The 26,847-nt window shown below is 40.3% G+C and overlaps 1 protein-coding gene across 4 annotated transcripts in view; it reads right to left on the reverse strand.

The window, feature by feature from the left end:
• BCL10 (BCL10 immune signaling adaptor) overlaps positions 1-26,847 on the reverse strand; it is a 182,189-nt gene that overhangs the window by 43,303 nt on the left and 112,039 nt on the right. For all 4 annotated transcript variants that reach the window (XM_086954078.1, XM_086954075.1, XM_086954072.1 and 1 more), the window contains exon 2: positions 2,774-3,062. In XM_086954078.1, the coding sequence (XP_086810204.1) occupies positions 2,774-3,062 (289 nt within the window). The remainder of the gene's footprint in view (positions 1-2,773; positions 3,063-26,847) is intronic.

Raw genomic sequence — 26,847 nt, forward strand, 5'->3', positions numbered from 1 at the left:
AATGTGTGCTGGTGTGTAATGTTGAAATAGGCGTATAAGTATATTTGATAGTGTTCTGTTGATTATTCACTGCATATAACACTAAATCTATAGGTAAGTTATTAAATGTGTGTATAGTTCTATGAATAACTGAGTGGGTGTTTAGAAATGTCTATTGGTGTGTCAATAGTTTCAAATATGACACTTTCTATTTTACAGTGAGTGATGAAAGATTATACTAGTGTGTGATGAGGTGTATTTGATTGTCACATTGATGATGTCATCAGTGATGTCATCAGTGATGTCATTTGAGATGTCATCAGTGATGTCACTGACCATGTCACGAATGATGTAATATGTGACATCATCAGCAGTGGATTGCGGGTGCGCAAGTTATAGTGAGTACAACTAACTATAACGGGGGAATTTCAATGGTTTTGTATGAGTAAAATGTCCAGCTAACTATAACTGGTGTGAAACCTATGGTTTTTTCAGTGAATATATATATATTCACTGCAAACATGCAAACCTTTTTCCCTCTTCTATCCCTCCGCTATCCTTCTCAATTCAAATAACTGACTAACATATCCACCACTCAAATTACTTTCATATTTCAATATATTAATTCACCACTAATCCTTTATGGATTCTGAAGTAGCGTGCTACTCGCCGAAAAAGTGCTTCAACGCCTCGTATGGGGTAGTAAGCGCAATATAAATTTCAATAACATACAATTATAATATACTGTGCCTGCACAAGTTCTGTAACATCTGGAGGATATATTTTTTAGATACAGCTTCCTCAATTGCTTGGTAACTAATGAACCTACTCCTACTTCTTGATTACACCTCGATGAACACACAAAGCATTCCTTCAATTAGGTTATTCGTTTTTCATTATATAATTCAGAATTCAATCTATCAATGCTTAATTTATGTGTCTGGAGGCTGCATTTGATGGGCACACAATCAGAAAAAGTGTAACAAAGGGAAAGAGAATGGATAACAAAGTACATGCATGAACAGGATAAAGGGCCAGGAAGTGCAGGGTAGTGGAAGAAAAAGCGGCGTGAGGTGAAATCAAGACTAAGCAGTGATGAAATTTTGCAATCTGGTAATTCGGCAGTGTCCTAAGAAAAACACAGGGCACCTGCACTTTTTGAAAAAAAAACAAATTAAGCATAGGCCTGAGCATTTTATAAGCTAGAGAGATAAACTCTCAAAACTACATGAAGCTTTGCAATATTGATGATTAATATAGGTCTTGCATGGAAAGTTTTGTACCACTATTTAAAGAAAAGGCGCAGCTATTGGTACCCCTAAGATTCAGGTGCACTAAATGTGACTCACAGTTTTTCAAGACACAAAGAAAAAGGCACAACCCCCATAAATGTTCTCAAGGTGAGTTAATCCCCGGAGGGAAAGGCCACCATGCATCCTCTAACACTTTGTTAGTGTCCTTGGAAGGAGATTGGACTACTGGTGAGCCTGGGGCAGATTGTCCTTCTCAGGGTCAAATAGGGTCTAGAGAATGTTGCTGAAATAACACATGAGACCTGAAAGAATATGAAGGTGACTTCCAAAGTGGTGATTGTAGCTCTTGGGGGTTCCGGACAGCTGACATACAGGATCGAGGAAGAACAGGAGTGCAGCTGTGACTCGCACGCAGATTGCTTTTGTGACTCACCACATTAAGATCAGCCGGAGGTCAGGCCAAGCACCTCTTCGGTGCATGGAGGATATTATTAGACTATCTATAAGATTATACAGGAGGGAGCAGCTCTAGATCCAGGACTCTCAATTTTCTTGACTTGTAAAAGGTCTCTCTGTTATGAAGTAGCTGGTTCTTGCTCAATAGGGTGTACGGCAGACCGTGCCAACAAGAAAAAGCCTACCTGATAAAATAATTAAAAGAGTTAACACAACTGTTGATATAAACACCATTAAGCTGCAAACCTATAATGCTGGATTCAGAGGCCAGTAGACATTTCCAGCAAATACCAAAATTGGAACTTGGACCCAATTTAAGTAGGTGTTTTGTTATTGTCTTTTTGTTGCACGTTACTTGTAATAACCAGAGATTAAACCATTGTGGTTGTATATGCTGATCATAATACTTTGCAACGTATTTGGACATTACAATGCAACCAGAAAAATGTTGCATATTTAATCTATGCTAAAGAGGATCTACAAATCCAATAAAATGTGTGTAAAAAAAGATTAGTCTATGTAGTCTCTCAATCTCCTCAGAGTGACCTCTAAACTGGAAGTTGGCAGTTCAGAAATGAACATCCCAATGGTGGAAAGTATGGCAGAATTTGTAATTATCAAAGTATACCAATGTTATCCAACTGACTTTGAAATAATACTGAAATTTATAATATGATGAGATCTCTTCATAAATTAGTACTTGGAGCCAAAATGAAATTCTAAATGGAACTTCTTCTTAAATATGTACTGTGTAGTAACAGAGCCAACTCCTTGCATGGTAACTATTGTTCATAGTCTTCTTTTGATTAACTGCTTGTATTTTCAGTTCTTTTGAACCAACCAGTTAAGCCCTGCCTTATAAATGCATAAAATAAATACATGAAAACTCTCATCATATCCACAATTGCAATCATAAATATTCCATTCCATCTTGAGATGGTAACATATTAGGATAACAAGTTTAATGTGTTTCCCTTTTTTCAACAAAATAGTAAAGCATATTGCAGTTTTTTCCTTGATATGTTGAAGTGTAAAGGCTACCATAAAAACCTGGAATTTCAAATATGGAGAATAATTTTTTTTACCTCTGTGAGCTAGTAGCTTTGCGTTTTTGGCTCTCTGCACAGAATTTGTTATTTTTTCTATTAAAAAGTTTTGTGTCTTTTCGCGTCGAATAGATTCAATAAATACATCCAGTCCCTTGGGATGTAATGCTATGCGATCCAGCATCTCTCCGGCTCTTTGCCTACTAGTTGTTCTGCAATTAATTTCTTCAGTATCACATTTGGTGAGAATCATCTTTGAACGCAGGTAATCAAAGTGCCTCTCCGCTATGATTTTCTCACACAGCATTGGTCGTATTGCATCTATTGCCTATGAAGAAAAGAACACATAGTTACCTGTTAGTAATTGATCATGGTAACTGCTTTATGCATAGAAATACCACAGAGTAGTCTTCTGTGAGTGCACATAACACCATGCCATTTAATGCATTGATCACTAAGGATCTGAATTAATCAATTCATACATTTATATCAATTTTAGGAAGACAGACACCTTCCACCCCTAAAATGTTATTCCTGAAGACCAACAATGATATATTTCCAATGGGTAATACATCCCACTACAGACACCATTGGTTACTGTGTTATGATGCACAGTCTTTACACTACAGGAAAAAGGTCAGCCTTTATTACCCATCTGGTAATAAGCAGAATGGACTGGAAATGCTTGATCGCGACATGTAGGCACACAAATTATGCAAGAGTTTACTAAATCCATAAGTAAAATCATGCAGAACTTTGTATTATAAGCAAATCTAAAGCACATTGACCAGCACTTTTCCAATATGATTCAATAGGGGAAATTGCTGGAGTGCTCCTGCAGATATTAAAAAATTGAGCAAACACAAGGAGATGATGGACGGAGCGCTGAAACTTTTCAGACATTAACCCCCAGTCACAGATCTGGGTTGAATCCATCATCGAGAGAGAACCCAAGTGATGAAAATGAATGATACCCACAATTCAATTACATTTTTGCAATGTAGCCCCTCAAAAGCCCCAAAATGATGTTGGAAGAATTATGTAGGAAGAGAGATCTTTTTGTTTGGGACAGGAAGAAGCCACATCTGAAAATGACCACATTACACTTGCACAGCTTTAATCCTATTGGCTGTCTTTCCAGATAGCTCCGATACATTTCTTAACAACAATTTAGAAAAAATGCGTTGAGTAAAAATAGAAAGCATGCTCTTGGAGGTATAGGTGGCATCCGTTCACTACACATAACAAATAAACTCCTTGTGGCTAGTCATCCCATACTGCAAGCTATGTCATAAAACTGGCACAAAGCACACGCCACAATGAGGGAAGACAGATGATTACATACTGAGTCACCACTATGGGGTAATGGAAGGATACAGATCAGGGCCCAGGAGCTGCTTTAGTTAGACTGGGCCGAAAAAGGGCTTTGATCTATAGATCAACTACTCACAGATAAGTCACTCAAAATAATTGCTGAAGCGCAGACTGACTTTAGGCTCTATGCAGCCCACTTCTGGAGTTACAGCAACACTTCCATCGTCTCAGCGCATCACTAGAACCACAACCGATCTCACTTCAGGAATCCAACCTCTTGGGATGCTTAAGAACTTGGGGCAAATACAAGGGGGGCTCTGCATTTAAGTGTTTGCTGATAAATAAGAGACTTTCAGCCCCAGTAGCAAGGTGTCTAAAAAAATGTTACTCCTAAATATTGCAATTAGAATATAGGGTGGATGGCTTTAGCATACAAGAGGCTAGGCTGAAGCTGAACTTTTACATGTTATGGGATAGGTAGCACCAGGCACCTGAGGGGCTGGGGAAACCATTTGCAACATAGAAACAAGTGTTGAAAATCAGATCAACAGTGGTATTGTGCACATACCATGGGAGTTTCACAGTTATGGGCATACTGGGAGGAGAAATAAGACAGCTATCTAGATATGACCGGCACACTAACCGGATCTGTAGTATTACTCCATTGGACCTCAATATATCCAGAAACCACACCCAAAGAGGTGGTTTGCCATATGAATAGCAGTAGCTCAGCTTTTTATATTGAAGTTGTGGAGAACTAATAGATTTTCTTTTTTTTATTTCAAATCATTTTTATTTCAAATCAGAAACAAAAACAAAGTACCGACAATACAGTACAATAAGGATCAAAGAGCTAAAAAGGATATTACAATGATTCATCATATGCGAGACCTGAACAAGCAGGGAAAAGAATAGGAAAATGGTGGGTGAATCATTGACTCATTAGTGTCGTGGACAAACCTAAATAAACAAAAAGAGACATCAGCAGTGGTCATGTTGTGACATACAAATTATATATACATGAATACAATCTCAGTTGCGAAACCATCAGTTGGCGCGTTTTAGGGACAAGTCTTAACTCGGAGGATTGCTGGTTAGAACAGGATGACTTGAACCTAGTTCATTGCCCTAAGGGGGATCGAACGAAAAGGAGGAAGCATCCAGGGCCTTCCAGAGTTTTTTATGGGAGATGCGGCACGGCGAAGAGTGTAATGTAGGGTTATCTGCACCTCTTAGGAAGGACAGCCAATCTTGCCACATTTTGAATGTCACCTCCGAAGGGTTCTTCCACTTACACAGAATAACCTTGCATGCCAAGGTGAGGAGGAGATCAAGGAGTTGACGATCCACCGGATTTGCTAGATGTGGCTCTTGAATCCCCAGTAGAACATACGCAAACTCTCTAGGTGGATTGAAACCAAAGATGTGCGTAATACAGTCAAATATTCTGTTCCAGTAGCCCTTCAGTAAAGGGCAATTAAATAACATGTGTGCCAAGTCCCCCACCCCTGCCTCACAGTTCCAGCAAATTGGGGAATCCCTTAGGTTTGTCTTAAAGAGTCTTTCAGGCGTCCAATACGTTCTGTTAATTAACATAAATTTAGTCTGTGACAGAATAGGCGAAATTTTGTTTCTAAATGCAGTAGTGTGTATTATCTCCCAATCAAAGCTCATACCCGTTGTGTTCGATTCTGCTTCCCATCTCGTCTCATTCTTCTTATTAGCTTTCTGAGGAAGTGGAAGGAGCATTTTATAGACCTTTGAAACGAAATGTCCAGTTTTATAGATGCGTGGAACAGAGCCCCACAGCCATGGTTCAGATGAGGACAAGGAGCGTGCAGAGAGTATTGCTTTTAACTTCAGGAAGTCATAAAAATCTAATTGTGTGAGGGCATGTGTGCCGTGTACCGACGAGAATGGCAGGGGGTCAGTTCCCTCGAAAAGATCACTTGCTAAGTTAATACCTTTCGCGGACCAGTGAGCCCAATGGAGCGTTGCTCCGTTGATTTTCAGTAATGGGTTGTACCAGAGGGCAATTGATGTGGATTTTTTGATCTTTAGGCCTTTGTGGTTTACTTGGTCAAGTTTCAGGAGAGCCCTTCTTGTGTTCAAAAAAATATATTTGGAGTGGGGTATATGTGTAAGGTCCATGGTGAGTAGGGCCATGAGTGGGATATTGCCCGATATCGATTTTTCAATGTCGAACCACAGCGGAGTATAGTCTGAATCTTTGATTAACCATAAAGCTCCTTGTTTACATAAGAACGCTGTTTGGTAGTGTCTGAAGTTCGGGAGACCCAGGCCGCCTTTATCTTTAGCTAGTTGTAGCTTTTTTATTGATATCCTTGGCTTCTTCCCTTGCCACAGAAACGTACCAAACAGCTTCTCTACTCTGTGGATAAAGTCATCAGAGAAAGTCATTGGGAGCATACATGCTATGTAATTGACTAAAGGGGTTTCCATCATCTTCAGGGTTTCAGCCCTGCCCCACCAGGATAAGTATTTAGGAGACCAGCCCTCTAGGAGCTTGTTTATTTAGTTTAGCACAGAGTTCTCATTAGTGCGAACTGTAGAGATTAGATCGCTATCAAAGTCTAACCCCAGGTATTTAAAGCAGCCTGGCTGCCATGTGAGTCCCGAATCCCCTATCATGTCCTTAGTCCCAAGATTGTCAGAAACATGGTTACGGGAAATGCACCACATTGCAGATTATGAAAAATTGATCTACCCAGCTGAATCATCAAATGTCGTAATTCAAATCAATATGGGAGTAACATCCTGCAAGATTAAGCGATTAGCATTGGGAACACTAATTCTAAGCAATCATTAGAAAGCTATCTCCAGGTAAGGTGAATCAAAGTGCTATGAAAGAAAAAAAACAGGAGGAGGGTGATTCAATATGGGGTTGCTAATGGAAAAGGAACTTATAGGCACAGTATGGTGAACAGTATACTTTTTGTTTAAAGTATTAAACTTGTTAATTTCACGTTATGAAAAATGTATCTGTAGGAACGGCCTGGCATTATTCGACTTCATCCTTCATTAGAGGCAGTGACTATTGTTTATAAGGACTATAATTAAGAGAAAAAGAAGGGGAGAGTGTGGGAGGTCAAGGATCAATTGGGGGGAGGTGAAGCAATATACTTAAGAGGATAAAATCTACCAGGTGACCAATGTATCCAACATTGGTGATGACCTGATACCAGTCAATGACCTGTATTGAAACTCATCCCTGAGAATGTGCAGCTGTGTGCTAGGCTGGCATAGTTCCTAACATAGGCTGCAGAAATGCTTCAATGCAAGTTCTCCAACTAGAAGTGAACCTGATATTGCTGAAATATGCACAATACAATTTAGAAACTTGACGTTAATGTGACACTTAGAAATGTTTGTCATAACTGCAGAATGTACAGGTTTAAAAAAATGAATGTTTTTACTAAGCAACATATTTGTTATGATTAAACTTCCTAGTTCCACCATTTTTTACATAATGCTTAAATAAAATATTTGCACATTTTAACTATTTCTTGTTCATATTAATGAAATGCACTACTACTATACAATATTTTGCAAGCTGACTTTTTGCTTCGTTAGTACACAATAAAACATACAGTTAGAAGTTTACACGGTGTTCGATGCCTATGGGATTGGAGATTTATGAATAAAGAAGAGGTCTGTGACAAACTTTGGGATAAAACTTTGCAAGCTACATATTATTTTGTGGGAAAGGAAGAGCTGAACTCACTCACAGACGAGTGCTGTTACCCGATTGATTCCGAGGAGGCAAGACCTGCTACACATTTTGCAACATTATTTTTGCCTTTTACATTAGTGCTTGTTCCTAGTTAGAAACAATGTTGTTTTTTGCGGATTTCATCCTGCTCGCTTTTTCCTCAATCATTTACCCAGAGACGTATTCCTTGACCCTTGCAGACAGCTGTGACTACTGCTGCTTCGGTTTATCCCTTAGTTTACTTTGAGCTTGCCTTTTGACAGATTGCTACTGCAACTGTATGATTAATTGCTTGCATTATTAAGACTTGGCTGAGTTTTATGAACTACTCTTCATGGGACGTACTGCTGCTTCAATTAGATTTTTTTAGCGTTATGCTTTCTTCATCTCACTCTTTTCCCTTGAACTTGAACTCTTCATGAGTTCTACTAACATCAATTTCTGATCCTGTTCTTTAGAATAGGGATTTCGGTCCCCTATGGAACACGCTCAATGCATTATTTGATTATTTATTCAAACCATTCTTTTTTATGACATTTCTGAAAGCTTGCTCAATTTATTGACTAAATTGAATAAAAAGATACTTCGGCCTAGATGTATCAAGATACACTTTAGCGTTTGAGAATTGCTAAATGGTATGTATCTAGAAAATCGCTATTTTTTAGCGTGTTTTTTAAATTCCTTAATTGCGATTAGCAAATTGCTCATCGCAATTAAGAAATAATTTCCCATTCATTTCTATGGGCCAGGAGGCCCATAGGAATGAATGGACAGTTATTCTCAATTTGCGATTCGCAATTTGCGAATCGCAAATTGAGAATAATTTCAAGGGTGCAAGGGTGTCTTAAGGACACCCTGCTGCACCCCTGAAATTGACATGTGTGCGCATATGGCGCACATACATGCCCTAAGGGCATGTATGAGCGTCACATGCCACCTTTAGAAATTTCAAAAAGTACTTTTTTAAAAGAATTCGCAATTTACCACCAACTACAAGTTGGTGTTTTTTTGCGATTTCTTAGCCTAAATTTGCAAAGCTTGAATGCTACATACATAGCAATTAAGGAATCACAATTTGTGATTCCTTAAATGCTTGCGCAAAATTAGGGTATTGCAAATTTTGTGATTCCTTAATTTTGCGGTGCGATTTTTTGATACATCGCATTTGCCGATTTTTTGACGCAAACGCGGCTTTTTTGCGATTCACAGCGTTTGCGAAAAAAAAATGGCTTGATACATCTTGATACATCTAGCCTTTAATCTCCTAATGAGAAATAAAACCTTCAAAACTATTTCAAACTCTCAGCATTGACTGAACATTTGAGCAGTTATTGCGATTTAATTTAACCCCTTCGACGCTCATGACGGAGCGGTTCCGTCATGAGCGTCGGTTGGGCTGTGCTCATGACGGAACAGTTATGTCATGACCACGCCCGTTCTTAAGAACGTTCAGCACAGCGCGAAAATTTGTGCCGCGCTGATGTGGTTAAGATGATGAAATAGCTCCTGGTTCAAAACACAGGGGGAAAGATCTGTCACCTGAAGCGAGTGTACTTTGAAGCCGGCAAGGGAACGGGACTTAACCCTGATCTTTTTTTAAAGAAAAAGTTGAACCATATTATTTACATTTTGATCATGAAATCAGTTTTGTGGTGGCAGAGATATGCTATACGCCTTAAACAAGGAGCTATAAAATAGTTACTGAAGTTAGAATAAATTCCAGAGTGCTGGAATCTGATCTTTGGAGTTTGAAGAACTGACAAAGTGTGATTTTAGAAGGCCGTTTTGAAGGTGTGATTATTAACAGGGTGATTCATTTTTTATTGTAATTGTGTTTACTTGTGTACTACTGAGTTGAGAGTGAATGGTTGGATGGATGAATAGATATGTTTAGTGTTTATATGTAAACAAGTTGAAGAGTCCAGGCTGGACATAGACAAAGATCCTGGGATAGATACTGAGAAAGACAGATATTGAGACAAGTGTAGAAGACACTTGAGTAGGCATTGTCGAATGGTATTTCTGGTTTGCAGGTTCTGTGGTGTAGAGTGTGAGGTAACATCACCTACAAAATTAAGATATGGACACTAATGAATTGTTGTGATTGTTTTAATAATGACTAATATTAGCAGAAACTGATGGCACAAACGGAGATGCTGCATTGATTCAAGTGATTTCACGCTGTGCGAAGTTTCCCTTGCGAATGGGAAAATGTTTGTGTGGTGAAAGTCAGACGATGAAAAAAGCTTAATATTTTGGTTGTTTAACTACTATTCTTTCTTTAGCAGAGCAAATCAGAGTTATTATATATTTTAAAGATTTTTGTTTGAATTGTGTAAGTACGAGAGAAATTGTATAGGAGGTTGAGCTGCTGCAATGAGTGAGATCATATGTTAAGAGTTACGCACTGGGAGTGGTTGATTGGATTACGTTTATGCTGTGAGTGCTTGATGACGTCAGGGTGTTGCGCTGAGATAGATCAGTGGTTGTGTAAATATCGCATTGGGGTTTTTCCTTCCATAGGATTTTGAGAAATAACTGACAGGATTAGAGTAAAAGAATCTGACATTTACGTAACAGAATCAAAATATTAAATTGAGATTGTTTTGCTTTACAATTTTGTGAGAATCATGAAATGCTTTACAGAATTTAAGAGTTTTGTGAAGGATGATGTTACAATTCCGATACGGGCAGGTGAAGAGGCACCTCCTGAGGGTTCGCCTGCACATTCATGAGAAATGAATTGTGATTATAAACATGTTTATCGTTTTGTCAATGGTGCAAGGTTACTGAGAAGGAAGGTCCATTAAAATTTCCAAAATAGGGTAGCTTTGAGACTAGAATTATTGAGAAATTGAAAAAAAAATACAAAATGAAACCGCCCCCCAAAACCCGCTCAATTTGAAGCTTTGAATATGTGGGAAAAAGTTGCACAAGAGGGGGAGAGGAGTTGGCCCAATTGCTAGGGCGGACGACTTCTGATCTGGGGAACGGGGTTCGAGTCTCGGCAATGACGCTGAACATCCTGTTATTCTGGGCAAATCACCTAATCTCCTCATTTAACACAACAGATAAAGCACTCTGATACCCGATACGGGGTCAAGTTTACACTATATATAACTCTGTTAAAAAAAAGGAAAAAATATGAAAAAAGAACAAAAAGAGCAATGCATAATTATGCAGATCCTCAGTGGGATGAAGAAAAGCAGAGATAGAGGAAAGCCATAGTAGAAGAGACTAGACAGTGTCTGCTATTTCTACAGAAATAGCAGAGGAAGGGAAATAGACAAAGACTCAGGAAAAAGACAAATATATAAAAAGGAAAAAGATAATGAGGCGGAAAGTGATTTTGGGGATGATATTTTAAAGGGAGTATTACCTGCACCAACCCTGCCTTATACAACACAAAATGATAGTGTTGGGAATTATGCCATTATGAGTAGTACAGTAGCTCCTGCCAGTATAATGCACATTGAGAAACCCTTTTCATGGTTGCTCTCTGTGGGGAAAACACCTTTAAATAGTGTATGCCACCAGTGGTGCTCAAATATCCAAGAATGTGTCCAAACTTAGAATGCTAGATAAGTATTATTGTTTCTGTCCAATATGTAACCAATCAGGCAAAATCATTAATACTCGGGCCATTGCTGCTCATTGAGCTGGGAAGGACTTCTGTGCCAAGACCAAGTAGCTGTTAATGTTGCTAATGGCTGTGGCGGAGGGTAGTTTCAATCATTCAGTACATGCAGATTGCAGGTTTTCATGAATTGGACAGCACACAGAAGATTTACCCAACACGTTCCAGTCAGTGCTATGATGCCAGTGTCCGCATTGTCCTTTGCCATGCCAATTTCCCCATTGCACCCAGGAATAAAGCACCATAAGCACGGAAGTCGTCACTATTCCAAAGTGTTGGAAGCACCATAACGATGCCTAAATTCGCAATGACCAAGCATCACCATAATAGGGTCAATTTCTGTAATGGACACAAATGTACAGCACCCTAGGCAGGCCAATGAGTTAATGCGACCAGGCCAGTATTAAGCAAAAAGATGAAGCACCACACCTTGGACAGTTTCCATAACCTGCTCAATCTGTACATCGCCACAGCCTGGCCTGTACTTTCCCAGTATGTGAAGCACCAGAGCCAGTTCAATAGTTGTCCAGCATGTGAAGCACTACAATATAGCAATTATCTACATTGCATGTGTATATAACACATCTCAGTCAGTCAAGTGCATCAGTAAACGAAGCACCACAGTCAGACTTTAGTGTAAAGCATGACTGCCAGACCAATAGCATCAAGATCCCAGTATTTCAACACTATGGTTGAGTCACGCTTCAGTACCAATGTTTGTATAGAACCACAGTCAGCCCAGTAATCCACAATGGGTAAAGAACCAAATATTAGAATTACAACACTGCATTTACATCTGGGATATGGTAGATCGCTTTCTTGTGGTACAGGCAGATTAACATGTAAAGTTAAAAGGGTAGACACTTTGGATGCAGCTTAACCGGTAGAGTTTCCATTATCTGGTAGCACCTTAGAACTGTCACATGGTGAGGCAAGGAGAAAATATGCAGATGTCAAAAACCAACATTTTAAAAAGCATAATTTCACAGAACAGTACAACTGTGATAGGGAGTGCTCTACTTTCATCCTTATAGGTAATGATTAAATTAACCTTGAAAGGATTAGAAGTTGAGGCAGCCAATTAGGGCATTTAACCCCATGGCCAGCGTTTTGAAAAGTGCATTCTTGCAGCTAATGCATTAATCCATGGAGCTAGGACTACATGTATGAAGGGTTGGTTTATTTCATGAGTCATGCATCTTACTACACCACTATCACTACAATCTATAGCTTTCTAGCGAATGTAGTTGGAATAAAAAGATTCCAATTTTACCTTAACCACATTTCTTTCAAAATAAATGTAACAGATATGTTGCATCTCAGTACCGGAGAGATAGCACTCACGTGCATAATGGCTCGTGGTGTGTGTCAGTTGTACATGTCACTCATAAAAGATTGCTCATCAACACTGGATTGCAGCACACCAAGAAAAATAATTAGAGGGAACATTGATATGATGATTTTGCCGCAGGACTCGCCGGCTATCTTAAAACTGTTGCTGCCGTGAGCACAGGTATGGAAAAGAGTGAGAGCATAGTGATGGGATATCCTTTAGCAGTAATGATCCCTAACTCTGTCGAATTGATATTGACATAAACCAAGACCCAATCCATGACTCATATTAGATTCACAAAATATGAGCGGCAGATTTTATCACCAGAAAATGTTGTTTTGAAGAGATGTCAAATTTTGAATCCTTCCACTTTGCTGCCAATAAATTATACTGTTATGATGAAGTTGAACATGATTACCTAGATGTCACAGATTCATGCACAAAGCTTAGATCTGATACGAAGGATGAACCCCTGCATAAGCCAGACTGTGATTTTTGTGAATGGCTCATGCCTGAGAAACAATGATGGTACCTGAGAGCAGCTTACACTGTGTGTACAATAAATTATGTCATGTTATGTTATGTTATGTTAGTGCTATTTGTATTGCGCACGGCTGCTCCAGCGAAGGAGCGTCCCGGCGCACCGACAAGGTGGCGAACACAACACAACTGGGGAACAGAAATAATTATTAAGAAATTGGGGAGTGAAGGATTTAACAAAGCTCAGAAAATAAATGAGTTTTAGCGGCCTTGCGGAAGGAGAGCAGGTCACCAAAGGTCCGGAGTTTCAAAGGGAGAGCGTTCCAGAGTGCGGCTGCCCGCACCTTAAAAGAGCGGCCCCCCACCCGACTGAGTTTGAACCGAGGGGCTACCGCTAATTCTTGGTCTAGCGAGCGCAGAGTGCGGCCCGGGATGTAAGGGCGCAAAAGTTGGTGCAGTAAGGGAGGTGATAGGCCCTTCAGAATTTTGAAGGAAAGGCACAAAACTTTAAAGTGGATCCGCTGCCTAACGGGTAACCAATGCAAGGCTCGCAAAGATGGACCGGCCGAGCAAAACCTAGGAAGACCTACGATCGCTCTGGCCGCAGCGTTCTGCACTCTTTGAAGTCGAGTTAACTCAGCCTGGTTTAATCCTATAAAAAGGGAGCTGGCATAGTCCAACCGCGCCAAAACCGTTGCTTGCACCACCAATTGGCGAGTTGCGGCATCGAAGTATTTGAGGGCAGGGCGCAGATTGCGCAGGATGCCGAAGGTGCAAGCCGCCGTCCTTTTGGTGTGGCCAACGAAGTTGAGGGAAGGGTCCAGCCAAACACCAAGGTTTTTGATCTCCGCAACCGGAGTGGGGGTCGGCCCCAGCTCAGAGGGCCACCAAGTATCTCCCCATAGGTCCGTCTGCTTCCCAAAGATCATCACCTCCGTTTTTTTGGCGTTTAGTTGGAGACAGTTAGACGTCATCCAACCAGCCACCGCCCTGAGTCCTTCTCTGAATCTTGGGACATCCACCCCAGAGTCCCCGCTGATCGTGACCGCTAGCTGGGTGTCATCTGCGTACGACACCATGGTCATACCACAGAGCTTCACAACCTCAGCCAGCGGCCTCATCGAGGCTTCATGGCAACAAGGCTACCTCAGCACAAGTTGCAGAATTGACTGCTCTTCACTGAGCATGCTGTTTAACTGCTCAAATGAGTGGTACTATATTTACAGTGTACCTTTGATTTTGTGCAAAAGTGGTCACAAAGAGGCTTTATGACCGCTTCAGGAACCCCGAATAGGAATGGGGTGCAGGTGGGAGACTGGTTTGGAGTTCTTCAATTGCCTACAGAGATTTCAGTTGTTAAATGTGTAACTTATCAAAACGGTAATGGCTACATTGCTATGGGAAATAGGTATGCAGCTTCAGTTGCACAATATCGTGCCCTACTGGCCTGTATATTAAATGGAACTTTCACATGTGAGTCTGAGGAGGACAGTTCATTTTATATGTTGATGACAGTGATAAATAATTGGGATGAATTGAAAAGAGTACAGGAAAATATTTCAGAAGTAGAGTTACATCAGAGTAGGTTGGCAGAAAAATGCAAATGACATCTGAATGTCAGCTAGTGGGAGAAAAGTGTAGTTTGTTGTTTCCAATAACACAATACTTTCATGGATACACATACCCAGGGAGGGACTCCATGGGACTCTTTAGACATAACTGGTACAATCAGCGTTTAGGATGTTTGAAGAAAAAGTGTGTCACTGATGTGCGACATGTCAACAGATGAATGCAGGGAAAAGAACACAGGGAGATCAGGTGGTCCTTTCAAAAGAATGTAGATCAAGATTCCTGCTTGCAATGGGCTGAGATATGACCTGGTCATAGTATATCTCTTATTGAGGTGGTTAGAATCCTATCCAACCAGGAGAAATGACAGTCTCACTTAGCAAACTGTTATTGTGAGAATCGATAACACAGGTACGGAATATCCGTTTCCCTAGAAACAGATAGAGGGAACCCACTTTAACAATGAGGTCCTGAAGATTATTTCCACAATATTACAGTATGAACAAAGATTGTATTGCAGCTATTGTCATGAGCCTTCAGGTATAGTTGAAAAACTGAATGGGACTATCCAGTCTCGACTAGCTAACGTTTTTGCTTGAACATAGCTGAAATGGCCAGATGCTTTATCTTTAGCACTGATGAGTATTCTAAGTGATCCCTGATAGAACAACTAGTCTATCACCTATGAAATTCTCATGGGACGGTCCAGGACATTGCCTCCTGTACCTGCACATGCACTTGTGAACATCACAGATGATTTGATACTCGATTACTGCAAAGGATTTGCTGATGTGGTATGTTATGTTTCTCACCCGCTTGCAGCTACTGCAAAAGATATACAACAAAACAGTGCCCTGACCTCAATACTGGTGATTGGGTTGTGATCAAGAAGCACGTTCAGAAGAGTTGTTTGGTGTAGAGATAGAAAGGCCCCTTCCGAGTAATTCTGGTGATCAACACTGCTGTTAAATGTGGGTGCACACCATCAAAGTGAGAAATCCAGAAGAAGAAATTGGGCTCTTTTAACCTGAAAGAAGAGCATTGGTGACTGCACCACCAGTTGTGAGATCACAATGAACAGCGATATATAGATCACAATAGCAGCAATGAGGAGAAATGGGTGAACATTAGCAGACACCAATCGAAGTGCCTGGTGTTTTTACAAAGTGGCATTTAGTCTCTAACAAAGAAGAAGCAGAGACTGACCCTCAACTTGGAAACATTACAGAGACAACATCAGTACAGGTAAAAGATCCGAGTGAAGGAACAAGCATTGAAACTAGATGAATCACCCATAGAGTTGAATGGCCATTAATCTTTAATCAAGAAAGACTGAGAAAGAGCATATCTGTTGATCAGATTCCATCAACTATTCATGACGAGACAGACTCAAGTGATGAAAGTGATACAGAAGGAGATCAACCAAAACTGAGAAGATCAAAAAGAGCAAGAGTGCCTTGTCGAAGGTATTCAGAGCATGAGTGGCCTTACTATGGGGACAAAGCACTGAATGTCACAGTAGATGAGTTTTGTGATGTGAAATCCGAACAGTTTGAACCTCCATGATATCACCAAAGTGAGCACTGTTGGATAAGGATACTTGACAAAAACGAACTTTGCAATTAAATCTGTGCTGGAATTTTGAACCTTGCTGTATATAAACTATTTCTAGATAAACATGCTTTGCCCTACAAATAAGAGCAAACTTATTATATGTTCAATATTTATAATTTCAATGATACGGATTACATTAGTGCTACTAGGATTTTACTAAGCACCCATGAACAACATTAAGTCTAAAAACATAACTCACATACATGCATGAATGATGAGGAGCAATTGAAAGCCTCATTTACAAACTACAAAAAGAAAGATTACACAACTAATGTTGACAATAGATTAGTACAGGAATATACACACGCCATGGGAGCAAAAGACTTATGCCTGCGCTCATCTACAATCATCCGCAACTGAAGGAGTCACATATGTACCAGATGCCATTATCATAAGCGATTTACTGTAGCATATTTCTTTCACTTGTATATAGATGAGAACATTTTGAATATTTCTATTTTTACCATGATTAAATACGCTCTTGAAGACTTTAGTTGAAAGCATGAATTAACCTCCGCAAGTAAAGGAAATGAGCACAACCTGGTACTACTTTAGACCACATAGACCTATAGATAGTGTTCTGGCTTATCAAACCACCTTAACGTGCTTAATGAGACCACGAGATAACATTTTCACTATGGCTGTAGAGGAAAGAAACACTAACATAACACTAAGCAAAGATAAGCATAGTGATGATTGGAAGAAAGAAGACAAATTTAGACAGAAAATGGTTTACTCAAAACTAAGATTAGACAGGTAACACAAAGAAAAAAATTGTGTTTATGAAAGAAAAGAATCCAAAAGAACAAGACATGTAGGTATAGGTAGTTGTGAACATACATTTTAACTACTGGGAGAAACATGGAAAGTTTTACAGGAAGAAGAATCAGCAATTCTAAGAGTTTTGTTTGTTTGGGGACAGGAAGCTCATTTCCAGTTGCCTACTGATTGGGAAGGTATTTGTTATTTAGCTGTATTGTTTCCTAAATTGTACCATGTGTATAGTATAGATGCAGTAACAATGACACCAGCACAGAGGCACACACGTAGTTCAGAAAGTGGAGGTGAATAAGTAGGAGACCTATCTGGAGATATCATTCCACCTTTAGGAGTCCTCATAAATGATGAAAAGATTACAAAACTGCCAAAAGTTGTCGACAAGCTGACAACCAGTACATCTGGAGCTTTATTAGTAGTACCACTGAACGTATCATACTCACAGAAAAAAGCAAAGTCTGCAAGATTCTCAAATTAACCCATTGTTGTTTGAACATCCCTGATGAGAGTAGAGAAAATAGAGGAATTTGCAAAGAACATTTCAGACTTGAAACGGGACTTGGAGGAGCATTTAAGAAAAATTGGAAAAGGAGTTCGCACAGTTGCAAATTGGACCACAACAGCAGTAGGAGGAAAGCTTATACTTGTGCCAATACAAATCATAGGGATTTGCTTATTATTTTCATTGGCTTTATTCAAAGGCTGTAGACATCACTTAAACAAGAGACAGGGCAGAGAAAGAAACAAAAGTTTTGAAAGATAATTAGAACTAAATATTTTCATGAATGATGACTACCAAATATCAAGTTCCAAAATTTAAAAGGGAAAAGGCAAGACTCATCATATGACTGCATGCCATTTGAGCACAACACACATGTGAAATCAAGATAGGGTGATGGTTAAAATAAACATCAGATGGGAGATTTTGAAAGGTTTATTAATTAGATGCACTGTTCAAAAATTAGCAGCATTATGTGCAATGATTAATCTGCAATTTAAAGAGATAATGACACCCATTTTAAAATACAAGCTGCACTAGGCAGCCATACTTAATATAGGCCACAGAAATGCTTAAATGTCAATTTAATCCAACTAGAAGTGAACTCGATATTGCTGAAATATGTACAATACAATTTAGAAACTTGACCTTAATGTGACATGCTTAGAAATGTTTGTCATAACTGCAGAATGTTCACATTTTAATAAATGTATTATTTTACTAAGCAACATATTATTTCTAACAATTAAACACCAATCTCACAATATTTCACAATGTTTGAATAGAATAGCTGCACATTTTAAAACAATATTTCTTGTTCGTATTACTGAAATGCATTACTAAACAGTGTTTGGGAAGCTGATGTTTCTCTTCTTTTGCTCAGTTCGTTGTTTGCGCAATGTAACATCAAAATTAGAAGGTTTAACTGTGTTTGATGCAGATGGGAACGGAGATTTATGAATAAAGAAGCCCCACACGTAAGATGTCTGTAACAAACTGTGTGATATAACTTTGCAAGCTGTAAGATATTTTGTTGGAAAGGAAGAGTTGAACTTGCTCTCGAACAAATGCTGTTACCCAATTGGATCTGAGGAGAGACTGGTTACCCATTTTGAAACATTATTTTTGCCTTTAATATTAGCGCGTGTTCCTAGTTAGAAGCAATGCCATTATTTTGTGGACTTCATCGAGCTCGGTTTTTCCCAATCAATTTCCCAGAGACTTGTTCCTTGTATCTTGCAGATCGCTGTGGCTACTGCTGCTCCTGTTCATCGCTTACTTTGAGGTTTGACTTTTGACATATTGATAAGGCAACTGTACAATTGATTGCTCGTATTAAATATATGATGTGAAGTTCTGCTGCTTCAATTTGATTTATGATCTTTATCTGACTCTTTTCCTTTGAACTTGAAGTTCTAACTTCAAATTCTAATCATGTTTTTTATTATAGGGATTTTGATCATTTATGGAACAGGCTTAACGCCTTATTTGATCATTTGTTCCAACCGTTCTTTTTAATGAGATTTCTGTACACTTACTCGATTTATTGACTAATTTGAATAAAAAGATATATACTAATCTCCATGTCAAACTCTCATCATTGACTGAACATTAGACTGTTATTGTGATTTAAATTTTTATGATTAAATGGCTCCCGGTTCAAAACATTGTAGCAAAGATTAGTCACCTGAAGCAAGCAGTACTTTGAGGACAGCGCAAGAACAGAGCTTAACCTTGGACTTGATGGTAAGAAAAGGTTGAACCATATTATTAAAATTTTGCTCCGCTCCGCGAAATCACTTGCAATGAAAGACCATTGTTGTCACTATTATTTATGCTTGCCAGCAAAGTATGGGTGTAAGTGCTGCTTGCCTCATATCTTGCCTGAGCCCTTACTCTTCTCGAAGCCCAGCAGGGCAAAAAGTATTATAGCCTGCCGGCGTCTTTGTGATGGGTTATTCAATAATGTGAAATCAGTCTTCTATTAGACAATAAATAGCAGGTCAGTGAAAAAAAAACTGTAAGAACACACATGAAATGCACTGGAATATATGTTAATTTAAACACTGAGAAAATTGCTTTGCTCATAAGTTACTCAATACATACCAAATTAAAAACATTGAAATGTTTTATTTCAAAGTTAATTCAACTTTGCTCAGCTTTGTTCCAAGAGGACTGCCTCAGCCACCATCTAAAGCCCGGACAGTATTTTGTGTGCTATCCATTCTGTCTATAGAATGAAGCCAGAATTACCCGGAATGGTACAACCACCCTGCTCCATCAACATTTAGCGGATGGTGCAGGACATTTTCTCCAGCTAGTCACTGCATCTAGCAAAGCCTGTCTGGATCAGGTTTAAAGGTGAGCAAGCTCACAACAGGTAATCCCTGATAGAGGGGAGCTGCACAGACACCTACTTGAGCCAGTACAGGTCTACTACACTTCCTGACTGGTATGCAACTTCTATCTTGGGCTTTAGGCTACCTTGAAATTTGCCTCAGGAGGTTTCTGAGTAAAGGTGGTCCGTTATAGGCATGTCTGTAGGAGAGAAGTTAATATTTTATTTTAAATTTCCCACGGCAGCAAAGTAGACACGCCTCATCATGTAGGGAGTGGCATGAGGAAACAGAATTCAGTTAAATTCAAGGCATTTCTTAAGCGCATGGCTACTCAACAGACTTCCCAGTGCTATGCTATGTCAGACTCCTAGGACCTCATGGTTACACAAAAAAGTATGTTTTAAGCGGTTTCCTGAAACGGAGTAGACTTTCATTTTGCCTAAGCACTAGAGAAATACAGAATAGGAGTCATTTGGGTCCTTGCAACTCAAAGCATTTGAAAAGTTACCGTTTGGAATGTCTTCTCACGTGATCAATCTGTCCAATGGCATTTCATGCCATTAATTTTCTTTACACTTCATATGTAACTATATATTCTAAAAGCACAGGACAGAGACATAATGTTGTATTGAAAAGTGTAAGGAATAGGGTTATTGGTTGAGAGGAGTGGAAGCCCCTTCAAGCAACAACCACAATCCTTGTCGGGGTGAACCACAATCTTCGTCAGGATGAACTGGTCACTCAATTAAACTGTGTTTAACCCTCTGGTGGCTTGCCTGAAAAGCAGTGAGGTTTAACTTAGGGGACAATGTGTAAAGTATTCTGTACGACACAAACAGTAATAAAGTGAAAACAACACATGAGAAAAATCCCAAACAAATTTAGAATAACAGACTAAGTTTTAATAAATTAAATGATAGATTCAATTTGTACGTTTTCAGTGAAAATAGTACATAAAAGCACGAAGCACCACTCACAGTCATCTGGGTGAGCCGATTGGGTCACAAGTGCAGGCCGACCACAACGGAGCACAGGTCAAATACAGGAAAAGTTACCTTCTTAAGTCTGGAACGCACAGTTCAATTCACCTTGAAAGAGGCTGCAAGGAGGAGGGTTTTGTGCGAAGAGCAGGTTGAACAACGCAGATGGTCGATGCTTTAGTGCGGAAATCCGTTCACACCTTTTCTTCAGGGGGAGTACACTCGGATGCCAACCAGGACCTGGGGTGGGTTTCTTGGGAATTAGGACTCACTCCAGCAGATGCCAGAAGCTGGGCTTAGGCCAGTCCAGTTGCAGCGGGTCAACTGGATAGTTGTTGGGAAGCCTCTGAGCTTGTTGTTGCCTTATAGCTCACACAGAAAGGCAGCCAACTGGCCCTTGGGAGTCATTCTGGGTAGCTAGGGAGTAAGCTAGCAGGGACAGTCTTACTTCTTCACACAGCAGGTCCTAAAAGCAGCAGGGAACTCTGCCTTCTGAATCTTTTACAGGTGCAGGAGTGTTCTGATTAGTGTATCTGGAGATCCAATATTTATAACTGGTGCTATCCTTTTTTTGGGTGTTGTGGGAGAGGGCTCCCTGTCCTACCCCAAAACACTTGTCTGGAACATTCTTTCCCTGGTCAGGGCTTCAAACTGTCAGTGTGGACAAAAAACAGTGCAGGCTTGGTGTCAGATTCCTTTGCGTGTGCTGTAGGGAAAGCACTTTGAAGGGTAATCAGGCTGGGTACAACTTCTTCCCCAGCCAACCTACCAGGATGGCGCTGTCCACACCAAAGTCTCTTTGTTGCCAACCTCACAGGGCAGCAACTGATTTTTCTCGCCAATCATTTGGAGTGAATTCACCTACCGAGACTCAAGCCTACATTTTCTACCACATGACATTTCATGAAGAAATCATGAAAAGACGCTGGGGCTAGATAGGTCACACACTCCGCAAGGCCGCATCAAACACCACAAGCCAAGCCCTGACCTGAAACCCTCATGGGAAAAAGATAAGAGGAAGGCCAAGAAACACTTGTGCCCGAGGCCTAAAGGCTAACTCCAAGAAGTTATTGGTTAAACCTGGGGTCAGATTTAAAGAAAAGCCCAGGATAGAGATGGCTAGAAAGTCCTGGTTGAGGGCTTATACATCAAGGGGAGTAGTAGGCACAAGTAAGTGAGACTTATTTCAGATCATCAAGGAAGGTTAGTCCTTCACACACCCGCTATTTACTGCTGCCCTTGTTGTAACTGAGGCGTAGTACACCACTGATCATTCTCTGCCACAATTGGTTTCTTTTTTTTATTTTATGCCGTCAGGTAGATCATAAAGCACAAAGATAAGGCATTTACACATCTGAAATCAAACATTATATCACAGTATTCTCTTTAGGTTCACGAATGACAGAAGAAAAACATCAAATAAGGTTATTTTCCCTTTTTTTTACGGGTACAAACACAGATTATCCGATTTCTGTCCTACTTGCTGGTTCCCCGTGGCTTCTTTTAAGCCAGTTTCTCAAGGGTGCCCAGATCTTACCCCCTTTCACACAAGCTCGGTGGCCCTTGTTCTTATAGAGAGCAATCTCCAGAACATGTATACTCAATAAGCGATGTAGCCAGGCAGTATATACACAGGGGGTTCCGAATCCTCGATAGCTTTAGGTATCAATAATCTTGCTACCAATATTGCAACTAACACAAAATCCTGATGTGCTGATGCTAACCCAATTCGGCTATCATATCCAAAAAGCATCAGCACGAGCTAATAGCAATCACACAGTTAATTGATTCTTGCCAGAATTTCTCTATACCCTTTAACAGAGTCAAGGACTTGCATGCGTAAAACAAATGTATAGTATCTGCAGGGTTATGCTGACATCTAGGGCATTGATCAGTCTTTCGTTTCTACCAAATGAAAAGTTTTGCTGGAGTAGAATACAAGTTAAACTGAGTTTTATAGTGTTGCGCTTTAAGGTTTGCCATAAAAAATATATTTTTCCCCAATTCTAATGACATATCCAAATGGATGTCATCCCCTATTTTTGACGCCCACCTTGTCTCAGTTTTACCTAAATCGTCGGGTATGGTTTCCATTACTGTCTTATAAAAGTCCCCAATTGGCCCATCCCCCGGTATAGCTTGTCCATTAGGGGCACTGCTCGAAGGTTATCAAATCTAACAGCTGAATTTTTTTAAACACCCCCTTATTTGAATATATTTAAAATATGATCTGCTGTTAATCCCAAATTTCTAAACTAATTCTGGGAAGGGTAGTACTTCTAATTTATCACTAAGTAAACTCATGACCCAATGAATAGCAGCCTGTGCCACTCTCTGGACATACCATCAGATAGCTCAGCTGGAAAAAGGGAGGATCCCCATAAGGGGTATATCTATGGCACTTGGGGATTTTAATAATCTTACTTACTTTTATCCATACCATTCTGGCTACTTTCAAGCACTTGAAGCAGACCTTTTTATAATAGCTGGGCTCCAGCTGTCTAAGAAAAAGTCCTGTTGCTTCCTCTCCAATAGCTAGAGGTTTTATAGATGGTAAACCATCCTCCCGCACAGAGCTATCTGTTCTCAGCAGAGTGCCCATTTGTTGCAGAAAAGCTGCCCAATAATAAAAAAGTTAGTTTGGAGCAGCCCACCCACCTCTCGACCCGCAGAAGGGTTAGTGTTCTCAAAGCAAGTCTTGTTTTTTGATAGTTCCAAATAAAATTTAAAAAGATTGAGTTCATTTTCTGGAATGTATTACCAGAAAGTTCTAAGGGTATAGAGCGGAATAGGTATAATATTCTGGGAAACATCTTCATTTTTAAAACATTCACTCTACCCACTATCGTTAAGTGAAGCTTATCCAGTTTTCTGAGCTCGGAGGTAACCTCCTCCAACACTGGATCAAGATTGTTTGCCCACAGTATATCTAAATCAAGCCCTATCCTAACCCCTAAATATGTTGCTGATTCCATCTGTCGCTAATCTTGTAGATTGCAATGTTTTGTACAGATTATCTGCGTCTATCCATTGTTCAGACAGTAACCTGACCTGCTCCAAAATCTCTCCGACATTCTCTCAATTTCTAATATTAACGTTGCTGGATTTGACGTAACCACAGAGATATCATCCGCGTAGGAGAGTACCTTTGCCATTTGTTTTGAATGGTTCGACCGCAGAATTCTGAATTAACTGGTTAATGAACGGATCTAGATATATGGCGAAGAGAATTGGGAGCACTGGCATCCCTACCTAGTACCCCTTGCCACCACTATTGGGTCTGATGTATTCCCCCATCACCTGTAAACTGGCATATAGTTTATGGTACATCGCCTGCATAGCTGTAATTGTTTAAGGGCCAAATCCTCTCTCCACTAAGGCCCCCCATAAGTACTGCCATATCCCCTTATCAAAAGCCTTCTCGACGTCCAAGAGGATCACAGCCAGTCCATCCCCCTTAGCCCCGGCTATATCCAACAGAGGAATTACCCGTCGTATATGGCTCGTGGTTCCCCTGCCGGGTACAAAGCCATGTTGCCATGGAGAAACCAATTTGGCTATGACCCTCTGAAGCGGAGTCACTAAAATTTTGGAGTACACCTTTGCATCCGAATTTATCAATGAAATGGGGCTATATGAGCCAGGCAGTGTCGATGGTTCCCCCTTCGTATGAAATATTATGTCAGTTTCCAGCCAAGATTTGGGATGAATTCCACCATATTGGACATCTGAAAAAAGATCATGGAGTAGACCAGCCAAATCGGCTTGGAGTACTTTGTATATCTCCACTGGAATTTTCTTTGGGCCTGCTGCTTTCCCAGAGGAAAGGGAGTTTAAGGCTGACAGTTTCTTCCATCGTAATCTCTTCTTCCAGCTCCGAGTATATTGCAGGATCTAGTCTGCTAAACTGTGGATACTCCCCTTCAGTAACTGGTTGAATATCACTGGGATCCAATTGGTACAACCTATTATAGAACTGTTCAAAAACCCCCATAATCTTGGCAGAAGTAGTTTCCATCTGTCCCTCTGAATTTTTTATTTCCGTTATATTATTGCGAGAGGCCTTTTGTCGAATCCTAAGGGCCAAGAGCCTACCCGTTGTTTCCCCATATTCATATAGCTCTCTACGATGTATTTGATACGCCTGAGCAAATTGAATCTGGAAAAAACTATTTAGCTCTGTTTTAACAATGATTATCTGGTTCTAAACCGCAGTTAATCTGGCTGATTGCCCCGGATATAGCAAATTAGTGTGTTATGTCTCTAGCTGAACCAGCGGTTCATGAGGGAGGTAATCTGATTCCTCCGTAGCTTCCGCTGCTGGCCTACAAAGCTTATTATTTCCTCCCTTAAACACCCTTTATACGTATCCCACACAATCGTACGGGAGACACTATATTAATTTTAAAAAATTCTCTAGACCAATTTTTAATATGTCTGATAAAATCCTCATCTACTAACTATTTCCTATCAAAAGACCAAGAGCGAAGTTACTTATCCAAGCCCTGATATTTCCAGCAAACGTGGGTTGTGATCTGAAAAGATTTGCAACACCTTTGTTATCTCAGCCTCCCCCAGGATACTAGCTGAAGCCAGAAAGTAGACTAGACGAACATATTTTTGATGGGGGCATGAGAAGTATGTATAGCCTGGATCTACGTTGTTCTTAGCTGCCCACACATCTACCAGACCATGACTGGATTTGAGGCTATTTATGGCCCGGTTGACCTGGGGTTTTCTCCCCTTATACTTTAGCCCAGCCTCACTTGAAATCCCAAAGTGGATATTAAAATCTCCACATAATATTAGTGGGGTTGGCCATGCAGGAAGCTCCAGCTCTAATTCTTCCCAGATCTCGGGATCATCCTGGTTTTAAGCATAAACTACCTCAACAGTCAGCCACGTATCTAAAGTAACGAGGATCATCTTCCAAAGAACAACAGGGGCAAATATTCCTATTCACAGGAAGGGGCTCACAGGATCATAACATCGAGCTGCTGCTGCAGCAGCCTAGCCTGCCGACATCTTGCTTTCCTAACAAAACCCGGTCTTTTTTCCAATTCCCTGCTGCCCTTGTTGTAACTGGGGCGTAGTACACCATAGATCATTCTCTGCCGCAATTGGTTTCTATGCCAGAGAGCAACTGAATAGACACACAAACTCCTTTATCTTAAGCTAGAGGCATGATTGGAGGGGAAGGAGCCAATGGCAATGCATGGACTTTGGTTGATGTGTACTGTAGAACCTCCCAAATGTTGTCATACTTCAGCCATGTCATCTAACGTACTGTGCCTTAAGAACATGGCAGCCAGGCAGGAGGAAAGGCAATAGTTCATTCTTAACGACTTTTCTTGGCTTCAAGTTAGGTGGGCCCAGGTTGGGTATGCTGAAAGCAATGTTGAGTCCATTCTCAACGGTCCTACATTGTTGAATGCAATTCCTGGCATGAATACAAAATATAGCTGTTTACTGAGTTTTCACGGTAGAGGAAACTTTATAGTCCATGCACTGCAATGGAATCACTCCCCAAGGGAAACTATTCATAGAATGCACCAAATAAACCGTTGGAACAATGTAAAGGAGTACTCCATCTACATTAATTGGCAATTACAACTCCTAGGGGCTCTTGTGGGGATGCATAAATATGAAAAGGATACATTAAAAATGGAATTGCCGAGGGGTTGACCTAATGCAGGGCTGTCAGTAAATTATTGTGCATTAACTCCTTTGATGCTGATGACGGAACCGCTCCGTCATCAGCCGCGGCAGCGCTGTGCTGATGACGGAGCGGTTCCGTCATGGCCCGCTCACCGCGCGGCGCGGATTCCGCGCCTGCGC

Source organism: Lissotriton vulgaris, chromosome 1_1, assembly GCF_964263255.1.
Source record: "Lissotriton vulgaris chromosome 1_1, aLisVul1.2, whole genome shotgun sequence".
Taxonomy (NCBI): Eukaryota; Metazoa; Chordata; class Amphibia; order Caudata; family Salamandridae; genus Lissotriton; species Lissotriton vulgaris.